This window comes from Siniperca chuatsi, linkage group LG11, assembly GCF_020085105.1.
Source record: "Siniperca chuatsi isolate FFG_IHB_CAS linkage group LG11, ASM2008510v1, whole genome shotgun sequence".
Classification (NCBI taxonomy): domain Eukaryota; kingdom Metazoa; phylum Chordata; class Actinopteri; order Centrarchiformes; family Sinipercidae; genus Siniperca; species Siniperca chuatsi.
This window is the reverse complement of record NC_058052.1, coordinates 2539316-2563327: the sequence shown is the minus strand read 5'-3', so window position 1 is coordinate 2563327 and position 24012 is coordinate 2539316. Positions and strand designations below refer to the sequence as shown.

The following is a 24012-nucleotide window of genomic DNA, read 5'->3' as shown; positions in this document are numbered from 1 at the left end:
TATTGTAGGTGATTACAATATTCATGTGGCAGGCAATGACAGCCTTAGTACTGCGTTTATCTCATTATTCGATTCGTTTGGCTTTTGTCAGAGTGTACATGAAGCCACTCACTGTTTTAACCACACCCTCGACCTTGTTCTGGTATATGGCATTGAAATTGAACATTTAATAGTCTTTCCACAGAATCCTTCTTTGTCGGACCATTATTTAATAACTTTTTAACTCCTATTACTGGACTACACGCCATTAGGCAAAAACTCCTACTCTAGATGTCTATCTGATAGTGCTGTAGTTAAGGAAGCAATTCCACCTGCATTTAATTCACTCCCAAATTGACCATCTTGTTGATAGTGCTGCAGGCTCACTGCGAACGACACTTGATAGCTCCATGGTATAATCCCCAAACCCTCAAATTAAAGCAAACATCGCAAAAACTTGAAAGGAAATTGCGTTCCACCAATCTGGAAGAATCTCGTTTAGCCTGGCAAGATAGTCTTAAAACATATAGGAAAGCCCTCCGTAATGCCAGAGCAGCCTACTCCTCATCATTAATAGAGGTAAATAACAACCTGATTGTCTACGCTTAGTCTAAGGAACAGGCTGAGGAGCTTGGAGTAGAACTGCTGCTCCTTTGCGTTGAGGTGATTCGGGCATCTGATCAGGATGCCTCCTGGACACCCCCCTTTATTCCAGGCACATCCAACTGGTAGGAGACCACAGGACAGACCAAGAACACACTGGAGAGACTATAAATCTCACCTTGGGCCCTAGAATGCCTTGGGTTTGCCAGAGGGAGCTGGAGGAAGTAGTTAGGGACAAGGGCGTTAGGGCTACTTAACTTAGCCTTAACCACAATAACCGCATTACTACCATGATAAATGATATAAAAAATTGAATGGATTAGAAATAAAAGACAAGTGCTTTCTACTGAACATAGGTCCACTTTTCAACTACACTGATCCTTGGTCATCCTAATAAAACTTTGTGCAAACACTTGTCATGATCACATGCTCATGTGACTACTCTAAACTAGATCCTTTATAATTTCTTATGCATCCTCCTGATGAGCGTGTCCTACGATATGGTTGGTTGAGATTATGTTTGTGTTAAGGGAAGGTACATCTGGGCTTTTAGGCAAAGATGAATGTTGTTGAGTTGAGGTATTGAATGTTGTTGAGTTGAGGTATTTTGCTTTCAAATATTATAATATATTCAATTTATTATTCAAATACTATTCCAGCTTCATTCTGTCAGTTATGCATGAGTAAGGCCCTGTCCAGATGGAGATAAAAGGTGAACCCCCCCCCCCCAGGATTCAGCTCAGGACATTGTAACTTGTCATTTGTTTCAGCTGCTTATGGAAATGAAAGATCTGTTTCATGCTAATTTCACTTATTTGGGTATGGTTTCCATTGCATATGAAAATTAACACCTAATATAAATAGCTGGCATCAACAGCCATTAGTCCAGATAGTAGCCTACTCATCGAGACTGCAGTATAGCTGCTTCCTTGCAACTCTTGTCGAAACTGTCAATAACATTCCTAATGGCAACGGTGAGTACAAGAGTTTGTGGTGCTGTTGTTTTACTTTTCTTGTACTTTCTATTGTGTTATGTTTCTGTATCTTTCCAAGGCAATATATGAATTTAGCCCACATAAGTTGACTGATCTTAACTGTGAATATTATATTGCAAATAACATAAAATACAGTGTAAGCTATGTCATTTCAGATATTTGTAATATTTTACCCAGAAATGATAGCAAATGCAGCATTTTGGAATTGTGTGTTGTTGCTTTTTTACTGTAGCAAAAATCTGTGCTAAGTCATTTTGTATGACTTAGCATTACGAGATAAAGCTGATGAACTCAGCTTTTACTTTAAATTTCCCCTAGTGAGTGAAATATTAAAAAACAACACCACACTCTATAAAGTGGCTGAGCCATTTCATAAAATGTAAATATTGCTGATGTGTTTATGTATCATTCATACTAATTTCTCCAAAATTCAACCTGCCATATCTGAGATCTATGGAAACTCTGGAGTTCCCCCTAAAATGCTGATTCAGTTTCTGTGGCTTTGAAGAATAGTTGGTTTCACAACACAAGTTTGTGTAGACGGAGACCCAAACAGAGATTCAACTTAATTGGCATGTAACTGTTTTTTACTTATCTGCACTTGATGGTCAATGGTTCTCTTATATTCAGTATAACTTGGTCTGATTAGTCAAAGAGAGGACTGCAACGTTTAATTTATTCTTTCAAACAAAAGGCATTTCACTTGTTCAGACTCACATTTGAAAACCTGTTTATTCAAGGCACCACCTTATGATGAATTAAAAACATGGAATCATGCAATCATTTATTACTAACCATGTTTTACAGGGCTCTTTCAAAATAACTTATTGTTACAGTCAGTTTTCTCATTTTCCTAAGAAAATTAAATAACCATCTAATGCTAATTTACTGTGTTTAGTTATTCGTGATGATTTTAGCCACTTTGCATCATACCCCACATTTCAATTTGCAAGTGAAAAATTATTAGAGCTGCAAGTCCTGGGCTAACAGAGGTCTGAGCCAGAGGGGCATCAAAGTGCATCTAGGACTCTTAAGAAGATGCACTCTGACGCACACTTAACTTATAGCACATTATATCAACACATTGTAACATCACTCATCAGATATCTGCTTCCTGATCAGGGGTTTAAGCTATACCATTTTATCAACTAGATAGTACATTTAAGCCAGCCATTTTCAATAGAAAGGGTTAAATATGCAAATACAGAGTATATACACATTTGACATTTGGTGGCAGAGTTGACATTGACGATGTCATGCTTTTATTGCACCATTTATTGGTGAAATTGCAGGGGTGCTATCTCTCAAAGGACCTGCAAGACTGTCATCTTCTCTCGTTAAAGTTTTCCTCTTTATAACATTAAGAAAAGTGCTAAAATTGTTTCTTTGTCTGATATAGAGGAATCAGACTCAGGTGTGTGTCACTAAAGAAACAGGGTTATTCTGATCCCATAGGTGTAGATACAGTTAAGTGGATTGGTGCACTCCTCCAAGCCTGACTCAGGATAATAGTAGTACACCACAAACCAGCATTGTATACATATCGTATAATCAAAAATTATTACAAAAGCAACAAATGCATTAAACATTTTTCTAGCATATGTTTAGGAATAAAGTGAAAAGCAATATTTGTATATTCAGTATAACTAAAAAGATAATAAATGATGTTATGAATAAAATCTGAAAAACAATAACTCAGAATAGAATACATTTTGATGAGCTGATGCTGTCACCCTCAAAAAAGGGGTTTGAATGAGAACTCTTTTTACATTTAGTTCCAGAGCACTTTGAATACATACACTTGTTATTGTTAGTTCTACATGCATTGTGCTGCCTTGTGTAGAAGAAAACGATATATCTAATAGTTTTTAGTTTTATTTTAACTTGATATTGTCTTTGTGTACCTTGATTAAGAGCCTGCCTTTCTGCTCTGTGTTTTGACAAACACTAGTGAGTGGTCTAGTGAGTTGTTGTGAGGAGAGCCCAGCTGAGCGGGGAGTTGCACCTTAACTTAATGGGAACTTAATTTGTCTTTTCTCATAACAATAGCAACTTAAGTAACATTAAAGTGGAAATTGTCTTAAGCCCAGAATTTAATTAGCCGTTTGGCCTTGTAAAACAGACGTCTATTAGTCTGTGTTTGATCTACTTGTATTTGCTAGAGTATAAGACAAGGCAAGGTAAATTTATTTATATTCATCATTTCATACACAGAGGCAACTCAAGGTGCTTTACATAATGAAGTTTAAAAAGACACAGGTAAGAGGAATAAAAGAGTTATTTTTTAAGACACAGGTACGGCGCTCTTCCCCCCAGGTTTACGTTGCAGCCACTGCAGACTGTTTCATGGCTGCCGGCTGAGGCGATCTGCTGAACCACTTCCAAAACTTTTTGTACCTATTAGTCATTAAGACCCCAAAATATGTAAAAATATGGCCCTGGTTTAAAAATACCGGAATTAGCCTTTAAATGTGTTTCATAGCCTCATGATTTCATGTTTTGCTTTATTCAACAGAAGAAAGCTGTCAGCTCATGGACACTGAATGTAACCCTACTGAGAGCAGAAAACATCCTCTCTCCAGATTATTGTATGTATAGCATCAATTTGATCTTAATGAACATATTGTGACATGCATACTTTGATGTATGTTGCGATAAAATCCTTTTGCCTCATGTCCACCTATATGGGGTGATGTCACTGATGTCATGTTTTCAGTCCAAGAAATCGAAGGGCCCTAATGCTTGTTTGAAGTGACTTTGTGTAATATTTGTGGAGAAGACTGTCAGTTTGGATCCATTGTCCCATAATCTGCCCATGTACAGCCTCTTTCTTTTCTCTTTGGCCTTCAGCAGTTAAAACTTTTCTTAACATATCTGGTTGCACAGTTGATTGCACAACAGCTTCTTGCAAAGTACAATAGAAGCTGTGTGTTTACCACTCAGGTGTGTGTTTACCACAAGTGTGACCGTGGCGACCTCCATATATGACTTCCTTAGATCCCCTTAAGTAGTCACACAACCTGCAGAGTGTAGTTTTACTGTGTGGTTTTAAACCTCATTCAGTTAGGATTTATTTCCCCAGGGGAGGTTGGGGACTTTAATATTGCATGCGCTGGTTTTATTCTTCTTACCCCTTCCCTGGTAATACTTACACAAGAGTGAGTAATTTGCCAACATATTCTATGTTGAACTCCAAATCCTTCAACCCACTAGCTATTAATGGTAATTTTGATTATAATTATAAATTAAATTATTAATTTGAGTTCCAAATGGATGGTTTAGTGTATTTTATGAGACTGAATCAATTATTTGGCTATCATTTCTCTTCCTTAAGAAGAGTGGTGTCCTGAGGACTTTATTCATTAAAGTTAGTATTTATTCCACACTCTAGCTTTAAGTATTTCTATATTCATGACTAAATAAGCCAAAATCAAAGTTGAAGTTAAGTTGAAGGAAAAAAGAAACATATTTATTGGGAATTTTCCACTCAAAAACTGTGTGGGTGTGGTTTCATCAGATTTGATTGACATATTATGACATCATGTTTTTCCAACAAACCCCTGCCCTGAAAATAGGTTTTCAGGACCGTTAACACCAACATTAAGTACTATTTAGAAACCCAGATGACAAGAGAAAAGCTCATCGAATGGGCTGCTAACTAAGTTACTGAGGAGCAGGAAAGATCTTATGACCTATGCTTGTTACATTAATTCTGTCTATTAATCCTTTTCATGTTTTCAAACACCAGGGTCGGAAGCAGACTGCTATGTTACTGTATGTCTTCCCTCCACATCTACAAAAGTCTACAGGACAAAAGTTGTGGCAGACAGCAAAAACCCAGAGTGGAATGAAACTTTTACTTTCAAGGTCAATGGCAAGCTCAAGGTGAGACCACTGAGCAATTAAACTGCTCAGTTTAACATACATATAACATAGTTTGAAAGATATTACATTTACACATTTTTTAAGTTATTTATTTGTCATATGCACAGCAATTACAGTGAAGCAGTTGTTGGCAATGAAATTCTTGTTCTCAGGCTCTTTCCAACAATGCTCGTACAACTTGTAATCACAGAAGTAAAATGAGAGATGAAAAAAAGATAATCTAAGTCAAAGTCATAAATAGTGTAGAAGTTAACTATAGTAATAAAATAGAACATATATAAAATAGAATAAAATAAAATATGTAAAGTATTTATACTGAGGTAGACTGGTGTACAGTTGAGATGAACAGGTAATGCACATGAAAAATATACTGTGATATTTAATAGCTTGTAAAATAGCTTGCAGCTTGTATATATATGTACACACACATATAAGGTACCAGTATGATGCAAGTAAAGTGACAGTAATGAGCTTGTGAGCTCAGGAGTTCAACGGTCTTATGGCATGCGGGAGGAACCTGTCCCTGAGCTTTGTGGTGTGGGACTGGATGCTGCGGTACCGTACCGACGGCAGCAGGCAAAACAGTTTGTGGCATGGGTGATTGGGGTCTTTGATGATCCTGTTAGCTTTCTTCCTGCACCACTGGGTGTAGAGGTCCTCCATGGATGGAAGTTTCATCCTGGTGATGTGCTGAGCAGTTTTCACCTCCCTCTGTAATGCCTTATGGTTGAGGGCGGTGCAACTGCCTTACCAGGCAGTGATGCAGCCAGTCAGGATACTCTCAATTGTACATCTGTTGAAGTTGCAGAGTATCCTACAACACCGTTCTCGGCGTAGGATCACGGAGATCAGTGCAGATTGGACAGAATCCTGTTTGTTTTACCTATATGTTTTAAAAAGTTAAAAGATTTTAGTCATCAGACTTTCAGGTCTTAAATTAACTTAGCTGTCAGCTGGATTTAGCCGACTGGATTGCCTCGAATGCTGCTAGTTTAGCTAGGTTTATTTTTAGTCTGGTGGCTAAGCTAGCCAGTTGCTTGAGCAGCCCATTATACAAAAACAAGAGCGAGAGAGACACGTCGTCGGCCAACATCCTCCTCCAATACCAGTTCAACTGTTAGTCAAGGTTTTGCAGCTGAAGCCGTGAGACAGAAGACAGCAGGGATAAGATAAGCAAGGTTTGGGTTTGGTTAGTTGACTATTTAGCTATATTGGGTGCTTTTTGTTTTATGTTCAACTTTTCATAAAGTCAATGGGCTTGACGAACGTCACTTTTTGTGAACCTACCAATCATTATAAAGGGGTTGACGTGCTACAGTAAACTTTCGAAATGTTGAACTCATTGTTATGGATGAATGGTTATGGTTATTGACAAGGTAGTACTTAGCATTAACAAATTAGAGAATAACCACCGATGTAGACCATTTGGATTTAATGAAGGAACAAACCCTACAAAAATTATAAATTTTTGGTTGTGTGTTTCTTAAACTGCTGTATTGTCCAAATGGAATTAAGACTAGTGGTAAACTATATAGTACTATTATACTATTATATGAAATTATAATGGATATACTAACATTACATAATTATTATATTTATATAATACTGACATTATACTATGATATTAATATTATACTATTTATTTAATGTTATAACATTATACTAATACACTAATTTATACTAATTACTCATCCAGGAGTGACTGCTCTAGGTGGACCCTTAGGCAAGGTCCTTATTGCTACTTGCCGACCTCAGGCCTGAGGAAAATAAGAGTCATACCAGCTCGGAGACATACTGACTTGGGGTGCCGGTGTTGTGGTGCTACCTATCCACACAGCCTGGGGTCTGCCCACCAAGAAGTTCAGGATCCAATCCCACAGGGCGGTGTTAATGTTGAGCTTGGAAGGCAGTGTGGAGGGCTAGGGCGGTGTGCCCTTAGAATCTTTCATATTTTCAGTGATATTCTTGAAAGATTTTATGTAGGAATCTATCAGGAACTCTTCGTTGGGCATGAATTATAAAATACTGTATAATAGCACGAGAGAAGATATTAAGTTAATACTCATATGCACAGAAAATTTGAAAGGATCATGTGCCTCAAACCCACTGCACTTAAGTCAGCAACTCTATCCACTACCCCAGATATAAGATATTCTGTAATGTATTAACCACAAATTTGGATTGTATATGCACCATAATTTATTTTCAACATTTAACATGCCAAATGTCAAAAAGAGAATCCACATACCAGCAATAGTTTCTTTCACAACTTCCTTAATGTAAGAGCAAGAACAAGAGTGAACCAAATAAGTATACTTTAATGGTTGTGGACAGTGTGAGTGTGTGTGGCCAAGTTGTCAAGAGTCCTCCTGCCCACTGTTGCTTTATGCCAACGGTGCTGCCCACTATAGGCCACTCACCCATGCAGTTAATGGAAAACGCTAAATAAATAAATAAACAAATAACCTTTAAAAGGTGAAAAAGGGATGAACCTCAAACCTTAGAAAACAATGTCAATTCAAGGACACAAATGACAAATAGTTTCTGGTAAAGCTATATCCTGCTGTTATATTTCCAGAACACTCTTGAGATACACCTGTATGACAAGGACACCCTGAAGTATGACAACCTGATCTCCAACCTAAAGTTTGATATCAGCAGCCTGACTGTGGGAAAGAAGGAAACCAAGGAATTCATCGTAGACCCTGAGGTAAAAAAAATCAAACATACAGCCGCAGCATCTATAAACATTTGCATGATAATGCAAGTATTAATTGATTGGAAGTCTGGCAGACAACAGCAAAGCAACTTTGAAACAGTACAAACAGAAGAGAGTAATATGCAACACTTTGTCAAAATGACTGATGATTACCTTTGATCTAGTTCACTTAGACCTAGTGCCCCGCCCCACCTACAAGCGGTCCTCCAATCAGAAATCAGAAATCCCCGACCAATGAGAGGACGTGGGTGGAGCTAGCCCAAGCCAACGGGAGAAGAAGAGAAGAGTTAGCCTGAAACAATGAGAGACGAGAGGGTGGAGTTAGTCCTAACCAATGAATGGATTGAATGAATGGATTGGTCATAAGTAAAAGGGTTAGGGGTTAAAAAAAATTCCTGGGTGATCTGCGAGATGCCTGTGACGAGCTATCAAGAATCAACACCACCAAGACATGGGTGATGGGTTTGTGCCAGATCCAGACACCTCCGGCTGGCACGCTTCAGGAGGAATGGACTGTGGGAGGTGTCTGGGGGTATGTGTTCAACGCTGGCGCGAATGAATTTTGGTTTTACCAGAACTTTTGGACCCCTCATTGTAAAAGCAATGCTCACATCAAACACAATGTTATGAAATGCAACAGTTTAACACAAATGCACAGCACAAATGTGAAAGTCAACCTGGTTTTGCTTGGCCTCCAGTGGTTAAAATGAGTTGCCACTTTTTACCTCAAAATGTTTCTGTAACATGAGGGATCATGTCCTGGTTGGTTCACTAGAAACTGCTGCTGGTTTGCTAGGGGGTCTTCCAACAGTACCATCATTTAGGTGCTCTTCAGCAAGGCACTTAACCCCCAAACTGTACTTTGAGAGGCAATCCATAAATCTGCATACTGCATACTTGTACAAAAAAAGTTTATTGGATTCATACCTGGATATGATACCATTACTGTCTTTTGTAGTAGCTGTTGTGCAGCACTATTTTGTTTCCATTCTCACACATTAACATATTTTCCTGCCCTCTTCTCTGTGGTCAAAGGGTAAACTCTGGATAGCTTTTGAGCTGCTGGAAAGGTAAATGTTTTTCATAATTTCCTGAATTTCTTTGCTTTTATTTAATTTTATGTTTTAGTTTAAAATATTTAGCCTTGACATGAGTTTGAAATTATTTGTGTTTTATTTTTTTAGTGAGAAGAAAGTTGTTCACCTCAAACATGCCCCCTTGGTGGTAAGGTCTCTACATACACACCCCGCTAAAAACAATGTGACTCTAGTAACCAAGCGCTAAAAGAAAATTAGTGAGAGGTTCATATATCCATATTTAGCAAATCAATCAATCAAGTTTATTTGTCACATGTAATCATATAAGGTACCCCTCCCCAAGTCTTAGGCAGTGACCTAATTTAGGATCGTAGTGGTCTCCGGGTAGAAGCTCTTCCTCTACTTCCTTTAGGTAGGCCATTGTTACCTGTGATCAGGCCCACCACAGCTGCATTTCAACAAACTTTCAATTCAATTTTAATTCAGTTTTATTTATATAGCACCAAACCATAACAGAAGTTATCTTAGGGCACTTTTCACATAGAGCAGGTCAAGACCGTACTCTGTATAATATTATTAGCAGAGACCCAACAATTCCCACCATGAGCAAGCACATGGCGACAGTGGTAAGGAAAAACTCCCTTTTAACAGGCAAAAACCTCAAGCAGAACCAGGTTCTGGGTGGGCAGCCATCTGCTTCAACCGGTGAGAGTGAGAGTAAGAGAGAGAGAGAGAGAATATACATACAGTAGCACAATGCAGTAGAAATGGTAATGGTAATAATATATTAAATAAAAATAGTAATAATAATAATAAGACTAATAATAATAATAACTGTAGCAGCAGGTGTTGAGCAGTAACAATAATAAAATAATAAAAAATAAAAGTTTATTTATAGAAAACTTATCAAAACAAAGTACAAAGTGCTTCACAAAGAGAGAAATATAATACCACAGTGAATGATAAAATATAAAATAAATAAAATACATGACAACAATAAAATAAACAGCTCAGGTAAGATCAGGATATTCTTTCTGATAAAAATGCGTTTTGAGAAGAGACTTAAAAGAAGACAGTGACTCAGACAACCTAATTTCTTCAGGCAAGTTGTTCCAGAGCCTTGGGGCCATGGTGGCAAAAGCTCTGTCCCCCTTAGATTTCACCCTGGACTCAGGAACAGACCTGCCTGAAGATCTCAAACTACGGTTTGAGATCTTCAGGGTTCATAAAGGGATTAAAAGGTCTAAAATATAATCTGGAGCCAGGCCATGAAGAGCCTTAAAAATAATCAACAAGATCTTAAAGTCCTAAAACAAACAGGGAGCCAATGTAAAGAGGCTAAAACAGGTGTGATGGGATTGTACCTCTAGGTACTGGTTAAAAGCCTAGCAGCTGAGTTCTGTACAGTCTGCAGTTGTTTCAAAGTTTTTTGATTAAGACAAGTGCTGTAACAATAATCGAGGCGTGAGGAGATAAACGCATGTACAACAGTTTCTGCATCACTAAAATTTAAAATAGATCGGATTTTGCAATGTTTCTGAGATGATAAAAACATGATTGGACAAGCTTAGTGATATGTTGCTCAAAACATAAATTGCTATCAAACAGGACACCAAGATTTCTTGCAACAGGCTTGATATGTTGTGACAGGTTACCAGTAGATGGCAGTATTTGTTTAGTGATGTGTTGGGGCCCAATAACATGGATTTCACTTTTATTTGCGTTGAGCTGTAGAAAATTTATCGACATCCAATTTTTTATGTCAGACAGGCAGTCCTGCAGAGAACTCTGCGTACTAAGGTCAGTGGGCTTTACAGGGAGGTACAACTGAGTGTCATCAGCATAACAATGAAAAGAAATCCCATGTCTGCGGATGACATCACCCAAAGGAAGCATGTATAAGGAGAACAGTATTGGTCTCAGAATTGAACCTTGTGGCACACTGTACTTGATATGGGAAAAGGATAACATGTAGTTATTAATGGTGACACAGAAGTTCCTATTGGACAAATATGATAACTAGTCTAGCGCAGTGCCAGATATGCACACCCAGTGCATTAGTCTATCTAAAAGAATGCCATGATCAATTGTGTCAAAGGCAGCACTTTAAGTCCATCAGCACAAGAATTGAGCACATGCCTTTGTCTGCATTCTTAAAAGGTCATTAGTGACTTTGAAAAGAGCTGTCTCAGTGCTGTGGTGCTGACGAAAACCAGATTGGAACTTTTCAAAGGTACTACTGTTTTCCACAGCAGCAAGAAGCTGCTTAGATACAAGTTTTTCGAGAATCTTCAAAATAAAAGGCAGTTTGGAGATTGGACGATAGTTGTCCAGGAGGGTGGGATCAATCCCTGGTTATTTTAGGACTGGCTGGACACAAGCAATTTTAAATAAATCTGGGATGTGGCCTGTAGACAGCAAGCTGTTAAAAATAATTAGCAAAAGGGGCAAAATAAAATGCATATCTTCCAATAAAAACCTAGTTGGGATTTTGTCCAGAGGGCTGGAGGATGATCTCATAAGAGACATGATGTCTGTGAGTTCAGGCAGAGTCATAGCAGAAAAATTACTCAAATAATCCCTGAGCGGGTGATCCACATCTAAAAAGGCAGGGTTGGGGGTAATACCAGATCTTATTAACTCCACCTTTCCAGCAGTAAGTAACATGGGGGCAGTAAGTTGCTTGCAATCATAGATCCAGACTCCACAGCTCCAGAGGCAGAAATACCTGCAGAAAGCGACAGAAGGATAGAGGAGAGAGACAAGAAAGCACAAAACTACGGGAGAGAAAAGATGTCGAGTTAGCAACATGCATTAATGGGATAAGAATGCGTACAGATAGAGAGGGAGAAGAGGAGCTCAGTGCATCTGAGCCTAGGCCTATAGCAGCATAACTAAGGGATGGTTCAGGGCTCACCTGAGCCAACCCTAACTATAAGCTTTATTAAAGGGGACAGTCTTAAGCCTACTCTTAAATGTGGAAAGGGTGTCTGCCTCTCGAATCCAAACTGGGAGCTGGTTTCACAGGAGAGGCGCTCGATAGCTGAAGGCTCTGGCTCCCATTCTACTTTTGGAGACTCTAGGAACCACAAGTAACCCTGCATTCTGGGAGTGCAGTGTTCCAGTGGGGATTAATCACTATAACCAAAATTAGCATCAATAGCTAGTAAGTTGAAGGATTTCAAATTTCTATATAGAAGAGGTTGTTATCAATACTGATTTGGTTGCAAATCACATATTAAATATTAGTAAAAGAATATCAGTACTACTTTTATATTAGTTTTGGCAAAAATATTTAACAAAATTGTTTTGTTGATATTGCTTTGATACATGTACAGTACACTGACAAAATTTAGCAATCCTGTCCTCAGCCATGCTATGCTAGGCCCAGTTCAACGTTACCAGTCTTTGAATGAGAGGAGTTGTTGGGTGTGCTGCTTTGTTAGCTAGCGAATTCTTAGCTGATGAGCCCGGCTGGGAAAAGTTGTGATTCCGATGTTGAAAATGCAGTCTTGGCTGTGCAGTCTGTGTTCTGATCGTGCAGGTCGGAGGAAATTAATCCTACCATCAGATCAAAATTTCAGTTTCTCCAATGTTTTGGTTTATGACCAAATACCTGCAAAACTATTGACATTCCCATCAATCTCAGCTGTACTCAGTCACTAGTGTGGCTGTTGACTCTCACTCCATGTGCACAACGTCACGTATTGTTGGATTAATGGAGACCTGAAGTAATTTATTCCAGAGAATGGTAAAGGATGGACAGTAATGGACTAGTGTTCCCATGCGGCTGTCAGATCCGCTGGCCATCAGATCAGGGATATGTTGGAATTTCCAAACTTTGCATTGAAGCAGGACCATCAGTATAACAGTGGCTGATGGTCATAAACAACATATTCTGGTTTAATTTAGACAAAAGAAAACTATTTAACTTATTTTCTATACTGAAGTATACAAATATTATTTAATTATGGTTTATATTTGTGATGACTCAACAAAATGGGTCATCGTTGGGGTTTTGCCGCTCATGATCATGTAAATACTTGACATTTGCTGTTGGACCATTTCACTAATCAAGGGAACAATTTACATATGTTGATCACAACAACTGCTCTGGGCTTTCCTCCATGTGATTTTGGCAGTTTTGTCTAAAACAATCAAGCAAGAGTTCCAATGCACTTTTCCAGGGGCGGGAATTTGCATCAACAAAATACAGTCTACCAGAACAGAAGAGCAAGTTGCGCAAATGGTGTAAGTCTCGTTATAACTGCTTTTTTCCCCCCACTCATTCAACAGAAGGAAGCTGTCTCCTACTGGATCTTGAATGTCACCATACTGAGAGCAAAACAATGTCACTCCAAAGATTACTGTAAGTATTGCTTGCACTTGACATGATTTTTAAGTAACATTTGTGCTGTGTATGTTTTGGAATGACATTGAATCACTTCAATTGTATTTATACAGCGCCAATTCATAACAGAAGTTATCTCATTGCACTTTTCCTATAGAGCAGGTCTAGACCGTACTCTATAATTTTACTTTAAATAATTTTCACCTGTTTCATTTTAAAACCTTTTCACATTAAAGTGAAACATATCGTGGGTAGTGCTTTATCATTGCATAACTGAAACTGATGCTTGTCCTGTGTTAACAGGGTCTGAATCTGACTGCTATGTCATTCTCTCTCTCCCCACGGCAACGGCAAGAACCTACCGCACAAAAACTGTGTCAAACAGTAACAACCCAGAATGGAATGAACTTTTTACCTTCAGGGTCCCTACCCATGTTAAAGTGAGTCTACTCACTTTCTGTTGTTCAGGCCATCCTGAAAAGAACTAGTTCACCTAGTCTTTCGTCACTGGTGTAGCAAGTACATTAATATTCAAATTGCAACATTTTAGTCATTTTTTGCTACATTTTTAATAGCCAATAACTACTTCATTTTGCAAAGAATAGTAAAAACCAGCAGTGAGCTCTTCTGTTTCCCCAGAGCATTTTAGAGATCAAGATGTATGATGAGGACACCATGGCGCGGGATGACCTAATTTCCACACTTCTGTTTGACATCAGCAACCTCACAATAGGGAAGAAGGAGACCAAGGTCTTCACCATAAACCCTGAGGTAAACGCAACAAGAAAATATAGAAAAACCTCTACAACAGTGATTTTAATGCATTTTGGATTAGGCCTGATCTTGTTACGATGTTGGCAAACAGGAAAGGCCCCAAATGCAGAGGAGGCTATACTATGATTTAAGTGATTTAATAGAGCTTACTGGCAGGTAAAGGTAGTTCAAGATGCTCGACACGGATACAACGACAATCTGACACAGAATAAAGGAAGGACACAGACTAAATACACTCAGGTAGGGGAGACAATGAGACACAGGTGGAACCAACTGGCACAGGTGAAAACAATGAAAGCAATCAAAGACAGGAAGCAAAACTAACGGACACAAGAGGGAGGGAGAGTATTACAAAATAAAACAGGAAATAACAGGACAAAACCCCAAAATCATGACAGATCTGTGACCAGCTGTACTCGGTCAGAAGAGGAAAAGTTATTTCCATGTGTATGTCATGTTCTTGCTTATTTTACTTGTGTGTGTACTTACAATATGGCCATTAAGCAAATGATTATAATTGAAGGTTATTCCCTTGTCCACTTTTTTATAGACAGAGGACAAACTTCTAATAGAGTTTGAGCTACTTCAGAGGTAACTGAGTTTTTTATATTGCTGGTTTTACTTTGCTTTCTTGCAAAATATTTACAGACATTTGCTCCTCCTTTAGTTCTTCTAATACACCATTTGATCTGGTTCAAAATAAATAATGTGTATCTTTTTGTAGTGAGGACCCCCCTTGTGAATATCTCACTAATGGCATCCTCGTGGTAAGACTTCTGACATGGCATCAGCTTGTACACCTAAATAAATACACTCCAGGAGCCAAACTTCTCACAGCAGGGTGACAACTAAACCTGCTAACATGTGTATTCTGACAATCTGACTTGAATCTTATAAGTAATTTGAAAATAAACACCCACTATACACCTCTGCACTGGCTTAAGACAACTGCAGTAAGATTTTTTAATTGCATCAAAAGGTTGGCATTAATACTTGAAGCTGAAATCTATAACATTCTGCATGTTGTTGGTGAGAAGTAATTGAAATGATATTACAACTACAAAAAAGATGGCCGAGCATCCACTGTCACATTTGGACACTGACTCATGTCATTTTGTAAGTGTTCATGTAGCAAGTGTGTAAACAGCCATCTAACTAGCTCAATGAGACAAGTATTGTCCTTGTTTATAAGTGATTAAATGCAACAGGGAATCAACAGGAAGCCAGGCATCTAAGGTCACACAATCCCATAAATTTCAATGTAAAGCCAAACATAATTTGACATGGAAATTAAGCAGTGCATTTAAGTGGGATCCTGTAGCATGTGTAAACTAGTGTTTCTCAAATGTTTACTATCATGCCCCCGTTCAGAAGCTGAAAAAAGTTCAAGACAAGACAAAAAGCTCCCCCATCATTGGCCCCAGTTTGAGAGCCACTGCTCTAACCAGAGTAACTGATGTCTCTTTGTGTCTTCCAGGCTTCCCCATTCACTGCACTGGATATCGACGTTGACAAGCTACTAAGCAATAGCTGTATGTAGGCTACAATTATGTTATATTCAATACGTTTTTTTCAATTTTATTCATATAGCGCCAAGTCATAACAAAAGTTATCTCATTGCACTATTTGAAACCACAGTGAATTATCACTCAACAGCCCGTAACTTTAGTGTTTTGGTTCACCAACACAGCTCTCATAAATGCTGTTTCCAGCAGTAGGCAGCTTTTTTCAGCAAAGGAGCACAGAAGACAAAATATAAAGTTAGTGAAGAGCAGGTGAACATAGTGGAGCATTCAGCAACTAAAGAACCAGATATTTCCCTATTGTATTGGTAAAGACCAAACAGGAGCTAAAAGGAGAGTGAATATTAGATTTACAATCACCAGGTTTCCGGAGACACAACACCAAATGAATGTTAGTGTTGCTCTGTACCTGCTGGATGTATAAAAATTCTACTGTTTGCTAACAAGTTTGCCATATCAACTTTAAAAGTGGGGTATGCGATTCTAATCTAATACACGTCTTTTGGTCAAATTCAGCTAATATCTCCTCACGGTCTGCTAGCTGTCCGTTCAGTGTGTGCGGTGAAAAAAATTCCGGTTTTTGCACACATCCCTCGCTCTGTAAATGGGACACAACCACACAACCTATTCCAGCCATTCCAGCCATGATTTGTGCGTCAGGTAACATTCAGCTTACTTTCTAGTTTGCCAAGATACACTGTTGTTGTGATGTTTGCTATAGTAGCAGGAGAGTTGTGAGTATCGCTGTCTGGAGCTGCTTTGCTGGCTCTGGGAAATCTTCTCCTCTCAGGCTGTTAGCTTCACAGCAGCATCTGTAGGGACAGTTTGCTAACCCATAACCTAGCTAAACTTACCCACAACCTAGCTTACTATAGTTACATTACTTGCTGTGTCACTATTCGCTCTATATCATGGTATTTGTCATGGTATTAGATTTCTCCAGAATCGCATACCCCACCTTTAAGGTCTTGCATAATCTCCGGTCTATCCATGCCCCAAAAGTCTCTGCGGCTGTGTGCACAAAAATTATTTTATGCATACACGGGTTGCTATCTTATCTGTGCGGGTGTTGCCATTGCTCTTTGACACAGTAGGGGGTGCTGTGGTGTTTTACAGCAGGTGATGAAGAAGAGTGGATAGATTTCCATGAAATTATGCACAGATATTCATGGTCCCCAGAAGATGAATCCTAGTGGTGGTGGCGATCTCTCTCCATACATTGACATTGTCATTTTGCTGTCCCTGTGGTCTCTCAAAAAAGGTTGGTAGAGGTGTTTGTAGAGGCGAACCTGCTTGGCCAGTTTATCTTTGGCGTCCATGTTGAAAGAAAAGCACACTGCGCGCCTGGGGCCCCTAGTTACAAAAATTCAGAGGTGTATGACCAACTGCCGCAACAGCTTTATAGCGGCTCTACGCGCAAGGTGCAATGACATCATTTTTGGCCTGTGGACCCTCATGCCAGGGACGCTGCGTCGAGCATAAACCAGGCTTAAGTGTGGCTGTTTAGTCTTTTTTAAATTTGCAGACCCTCTCAGTTTTTGCAAGCTCAACAGGCTGTGGAAGAAAACAGTATGACCAAGGGACAGACAACAAATAACAAACATCAAGAATCTTTTGAGAAGTCATCATCAGGACTAATGAATGACTGTAGTACAATGATAACTATTACTTATGATTTATCAAGCAACAGCAAAATGGTATTTATCAGTTTTCATGGATTAACATGTGACATTGTTCTCTTGCAAATTTTTCGCCAGGTGTTAGAGACAAGGTGCTGAAACTGAGGGGTGCCTATGAGGAGAATCAAACTCTTAATGCAAAGGAAACCCCAAAACTGCGTTTCTACATCAACAGGGACTTGGAGACAGAACTAGGAGTGGCAGTAAGTGTCTTAGTGTTACCTGTTTAACAGAGAGATGTCAAGTATTTTATCAGTGTAAGGTGTTTCCTATCAACTCTACTTATCCACTCCTTTAACATACAAGAAAGGAATGAGGGAATGAAATAAGGAAAAAGAGGAAAGAAACATTCACTCTCAAGTTATTCTTTTTTAAGGACTTAGCAGCTTTCTTCTAAGCACCTGCAATAACTGCCACAAACTAACCTCCGCCTCATCAAAATCTCAAAGAATATATAACATGGCATGTTATTTATCTCATTGTCTTTCAGCCCTCTGATGATACATTTGCCTCTGTTGCGGCAATGGAAACTTCTATAAATCTCCAGCCACTACCAGCCAAACATGCAGGCAAAGTGTCCCTTGTTATTGATCAGGTAAGAACTTAGTTTGTGTGCAGGTAGATTAACTAGTCCCTTTATTTTGACAAGCTGAACATAAGAGGTAGGGCCAGCCCAAACCTTTATGGGACCCCTTGCTGAATTATATGCCTCCATAATTGCTTCAGATACAGTATGTCTGATCCTGGAACCCTGGCTCAAGGAATGAGCTAAAAGCAACACATACATTGCAAGAACTTTCACCAGGATTTTCTCTACAAGCATCTGATTAATTTGAAAGATGCTACAATCACATAAAAATTGTACACATAGTGGTTTGTAACTGGAACTCGGGTTGCCTGCTGACAGCTGAAGACAGGAAAATGTTAAGATGGATACCTATTCTCAGCCAGAGAGCACGGGGACTGACCTGCCATGGGCCAAGTTACCGTGGTCAGTTAGATTAATAGGACAAAAGATAGGATATGAATACCATAATGCTTATTTGTTGAATGAGTGTTTTATATTTGTTTTATAGTAATGTGGCATTTTTCCTATCATAGGACACAGTGGATTTAGATGTGGAAACACATGAAGGGTAAGGTGCTTCCTACTTCCACTATACAGTATATCCAAAAGTATGTGGACACCCAAATGTTACACCTGTATGTGATTGATGAACCCCTCATTCCAAAACCATGGGCATCAATCTGCTGCTATAACAGCCTCCACTCTACTGGGAAGGCTGGATTTTGTAACCTGACTGCAGGGACTTGCTCCCATTCAGCCACAAGAATATTAGTGAGGTTGACCACTGATGTTGGTGTTCCAGTTCATCCCAAAAGTGTTGGATGGGGTTGAGGTCAGGTCTCATGTCTGTACAGGACAGTCAAATTTTTCCACACCAAACTGGAAAGCCATTATGGAGCTGGCTTTGTGCACAGGGCCATTGTCATGTTGAAACAGGAAAGGGCCAAACCCAAACTGTTGCAACAAAGTTGGAAGAACACTATTGTCTAATATATCATTGTATGATTTAGCATTAAGATTTCCCTTCATTGGAACTAAGGGGCCTCGACCAAACCATGAAAACAGCCCCAGTTTAAGGGGCATCCATCTGACCATAGCCAGCATTGATACTGTAAGTGCTCAGGGGTGCAACAAACTTCAACTCAACCAGAAGAGGTCAGTGAAACAATGCTTTTTAGCTTTTGTGTTATGTTACACTTGCTTTTACCTTGTAAATCCACAGTGAGGAGCAGCATTTTGCAGTGCGGCTGGACTTTGACATTGCACCTCAAGAGAAAGAGTATCTGAAGAAGAGGAAAGTTGTAGTGGCACAGGCTTTGCAGAAGCTTTTAGGCCTCGGCTCTCAACCTGATCCTAAAAAGGTAGATTGTAACTCTTTCACATTGTTACTTTAAAAAAAAAAAAAATTGTATTTGCCCTTGTACCCTTATTCCCTACCCAATGTCAATTTGCTAAGAATTTTTCTCATAAATAAAAAAACAATATTATGCAGTGGGCCAGAGGTTAAGACCAACATATGTAACAGGAACATCATGCACTCTACACCAACACAGTCACATGCATGGGCGGCTGTGGATTAGTGGTAGAGCGGGTCGTCTGTGAATCGGAATCAGTGGTTTGATCCTGACTTCCCCCAGCTTATGCTGAAGCCCAAATTGTTCCTGAGGGCTGTGCCTTTGGTGTTTCAACTGATGAACAGTTAGCTTATGTGTGTGAATGGGGTAAATGTTCTTTGAGTAGTTGGAACTAGAAGTCTATTTTATCTACACATGGTAGAATTCTTCCACACCAAACTGACCACAATGTTGCATATGTACCATACAGTACATTATTCATGCATATATGCAATGTCTTGTATCCCTGAATATAATATAGCATAGTCAAATTATGAGTTATAGGACACCGATGTAATGTGTCATTTTTAGCAATGCTATTGGTTCGGCATCTATGGATGGCAATGTCAGTTCATCAGTCAGATGGATGAATGATGACGATGGTTGGTCTTCTTCTTTCTTTTCCTTTCGGCTGTTCCCTTTCAGGGGTCGCCACAGCGAATCATGTGCCTCCATCTAACCCTGTCCTCTGCATCCTCTTCACGATTCACATTTTTAATTTGGCATGTGTTTTACGTCGGATGCCCTTCCTGACACAACCCTCTGCATTTATCCAGACTTGGGACTGGCACAAGAAGACACTGGCTTGTGCTCCCTTGCGGTTGCATTAGTTGGTACGGGCATTAATGTTCACAGGATGAATTGTAATAACTTTGGTGACTTTTCATCTAGGTCTTTCATCTTTCATCAGGTCAAAATTTCAATTTGTCCAAAACTTTGGTTTATGACCAAATTCCTGCCGAACTAAAGACATTCCAATCAGCCTCAGCTGTGCTTTGTGTTTTGTGCTAATTAGCAAATGTTTGCATGCTAACATGCTAAACTAAGACGGTGACCATAGTAAACATGAAACATTACCTACTACATATCATCATGTTATTATTGCCATTTTCAGCATGTTAGCATGCATTCATTAGCATTTGGTTTAAAGTACCACTTAGTCGAAGTATTGTCTCACGGAGCTGCTAGAGCCACACCTCTCTATCCTCTGTCCAGGTGCCAACAATAGCACTGGTGGCTTCAGGGGGAGGGGCCAGAGCAATGACAGGACTGCTTGGTAGTCTGAGGGGCCTGAAGGATATAGGGGTCCTGGATACTGTCAGTTACATCACTGGTGTTTCTGGATCCACATGGTAAGTGAACCAGTTGAGTTATATCAGTCAGTTGTCCTGATATCAATCTTCTCACCTTACATTGGCAGTAGGGCAAAGAAAAGCAATCCCTTAAATTTGCTAGAAAGCAGAATATACCATTGTTTTATGTTGGGGATTGAACCACAAATTAGAAAGGAAGGCACCAAATCAGCTGAGAGGCCCACAGTGAAGACTTAATTTCTTCTTTTATTTGGTTAGATGGTACAGTTGCTTCATTTCTGTGGAAGATCTAAAATACCTAATTAAAAACAAATCAAACAAAGATAAAACAATACACAATGGTTCACTTAACGGTTTTAATGTGAAAGTCTGTCTGTCATGGCTGCCATCAGCAATGATAAACTGTGTCTATAGTCCCGCCCCCAAACTGGGATTAGACCGTTGATATTGACATGGACAACGTGTCTGCATCTCAAAAAGATAAAGCTCCCCTGCACCTCCTCATGAAAACTAATTACAATGCTTTGTATGTAGTATTGCCAGGGCTATACTACTTTCTACTGGACGACACTGAAATGCAATACACCTCTTCACTTTGTTTTCTGTGTTGTGATTTGATTTAAATGTGGCATGGAAAATTCATGTCACAATGAAAAACTATTTATTCAATTATTAAAGACAAAAAGCTAAATATTTGTCCTTTTACATTTGTTTTTCATTTAATTATGACATATTAAATGCATACAAAAAAGGAAATGCATATAACATGTGTGTATTGTATTTCACTTTATTTCTTTGTTTGATTTGTTTTTAATTAGGCAAGTTAAATCTTCCATACATTCTCAACAGCTCAACTCTTAGTACTAGTCAAAAACCTCAGCAGGAAGAACCAGAGCAATGTATTGGGTTTCCCATTTTATCCGGATTAGAAAGGCCCAACTTTCTATGTACTGCACTATATAGACTATATCACTGCTAACTCCACTGTTGACCTGGGGACAGGGTAGACAGCCATGTGGTACCAGAATGCATGGGAGATGAGTTAGTACAGCTGTTTATTCCACTAGTTAACAAAGTGTAATTTCCAACCTTTAACCAGTAATGCACTCAATTTGAAAGAGTCCTGTTTAGCCTCATTCTGTTACTGTAGCTTCTGAACTATAATGTGATTTGTTTCAAATAAAATTATAATTATAAGTTTGCATGGTTATATACATTGTTTTTAGATAATTGTACCCCTTTAAAGGGGACCTATTATGCTAATTACCAGCTCTATATTTGTATTCTGGGATTCCACTAGAGTAGCTTTGCATGATTCACAATTGAAAAAAATCATTATTTATCTTATACTGGCCCTTTATGCAGACCCTCAGTTCATCCTTTGTCTGAAAAAAGCTGTTTTAGCTCCTGTCTTTTTAAGGCCCCCATCCCTAATATTTTCAGGTTTTCCCTCTGATGTCATTCGGCTGCTCTGCCTCAACTCTGTGATTTACGGAGTTTCCTGATGGAGAGCTAGCTTTAAAGTAACTGTAACATTAGCTGCTGTTAGCCGTGCAGCTAGTGGTCCTTTCAGTTTAGCTGACCCCGGACTTTGCAGGAGTGTTGTTTACATTTCTAGTAAAGCCTCGAAAGTAGAAAAAAACGTTAAAAACCTAGTATTCAGAGCAGTCTGAAGCCTGAGCTTTGTCCTCACATGGATTACTTTTACATACGTTTATCTCATTATTTGAAACTTTGGCTACTTTTAATATGAACAGCCAACATTGTAACATTATATATATGACAAGCATAATAGGTCCCCTTTAAACACTATTATTTCCCATGTGAACAGGGCTATGTCTACTCTGTATCAGGAAGCTAACTGGTCACAGAAGGACATGGACAGCATCATCTCAGCAGCGAAGAAACAGATGACCAAGAGCACCCTGAGTGCCTTCTCTCCTGAGAAACTGCAATATTACAGTGAAGAAATGGCAGAGAAAGGGAACGAGGGTTACATTGTGTCACTCATTGATATGGCTGGCCTGATCCTTGAGCATCTTGTCTTTGGGAAAGTAAGCAGCACTTTGTGTTATCACTTTAAATTACATCTAATTTTGAAAGCTTAAAATCAGGGTGCAAAGACAAACATTTCTTTCAAATAATATTTATTATATGTGGTTGGAATTACAGAAAGTCACCAGTCCCCTGTCTGAGCAGCAGAGAGCAGTGAATGAAGGCCAAAACCCTTTCCCCATATACACTGCTGTCAATATGAAGGATGGGGTAAAGGGCTGTGTATCGGAAGCTGGTAAATACCCTGGAAGATATTAACAAGGACATTTACAGCGTATCAAATGTAAATGTTGATAGCTGGACTATATTGACACAACTGCAGGTTTGATCACGTGGAACTGAAGTGAAACCTATCAGTGCAGGGTTGCTGTCATATGAAATATATCCCTAATTTTGCAACTGAAATAAATATTGAATTGATTCCAACTGTAGGCATTTGTGAATATTCAGCAGGACCAGACTGATAACATAAGGAATTATAACTGAAAATTTTGAAAGAATGATTGAAATTGTTCTCCTAATACTGTAACAAATCTTGTTTAAAGAGTGGTGTGAGTTCACCCCCTATGAAGTAGGCATCCAGAAGTACGGGGCATTTGTCCGAACTGAGGACTTCGGTAGTGAGTTCTTCCTTGGTCATATCATCAAGAAACTCCCAGAAGTCCGCATCCCCTATCTAATGGGTAAGACCATTGTTTCTGTTGCAATGTCAATGCACACCACTACAGTACCAATTTAAAGTAATCCAATGTTTGTTTTTTTCAACACTATCAGGAATATGGAGCAGTGCCTTTTCTATCAACCTGACCCAGCTGTGGACGCATGCTACTGGGTCTCAGCCTTCTTGGACCCCCTGGCTTGGACCAGATGTCAACAACATAGGTACAGCTACTTTATTTTATAGTGCACCAAAACACATAATTAGACAAATTAAAGAATAAGGCTGGTGTTTCTATAATTATCTTGTAAACAAATCCCATTAAAAGACCAAAACCAACAATGTGTTATTCTGTCTCTCAATACTTTCTGATTTCCCTGACTTCTGTCTGCGGCACTCAGTGCCAAGCCCATTGGTTCCTACTGAGGATGCAAATCTTTAAAAACAGTTCACAAATATCTACTTCGATTTTTAATCAG

The 24012-nt window shown here is 39.0% G+C and overlaps 1 protein-coding gene across 1 annotated transcript in view; it reads left to right on the top strand.

Annotated features, from left to right (window-relative positions):
- The first annotated feature begins 440 nt into the window (after positions 1-440).
- Positions 441-24012, top strand: part of pla2g4f.1 (phospholipase A2, group IVF, tandem duplicate 1) — a 31805-nt gene continuing 8233 nt past the window's right edge. The window contains exons 1-21 of the mRNA XM_044213497.1: positions 441-1556; positions 4093-4165; positions 5326-5462; positions 8041-8172; positions 9217-9251; positions 9366-9405; positions 13515-13587; positions 13873-14009; positions 14209-14340; positions 14894-14934; positions 15068-15110; positions 15821-15875; positions 17624-17748; positions 18036-18140; positions 18647-18681; positions 19336-19474; positions 20723-20859; positions 22652-22874; positions 22993-23110; positions 23421-23558; positions 23650-23757. Of these exons, the coding sequence (XP_044069432.1) occupies positions 1548-1556; positions 4093-4165; positions 5326-5462; positions 8041-8172; positions 9217-9251; positions 9366-9405; positions 13515-13587; positions 13873-14009; positions 14209-14340; positions 14894-14934; positions 15068-15110; positions 15821-15875; positions 17624-17748; positions 18036-18140; positions 18647-18681; positions 19336-19474; positions 20723-20859; positions 22652-22874; positions 22993-23110; positions 23421-23558; positions 23650-23757 (2035 nt within the window). The 5' untranslated portion in view covers positions 441-1547. The remainder of the gene's footprint in view (positions 1557-4092; positions 4166-5325; positions 5463-8040; positions 8173-9216; positions 9252-9365; positions 9406-13514; positions 13588-13872; positions 14010-14208; positions 14341-14893; positions 14935-15067; positions 15111-15820; positions 15876-17623; positions 17749-18035; positions 18141-18646; positions 18682-19335; positions 19475-20722; positions 20860-22651; positions 22875-22992; positions 23111-23420; positions 23559-23649; positions 23758-24012) is intronic.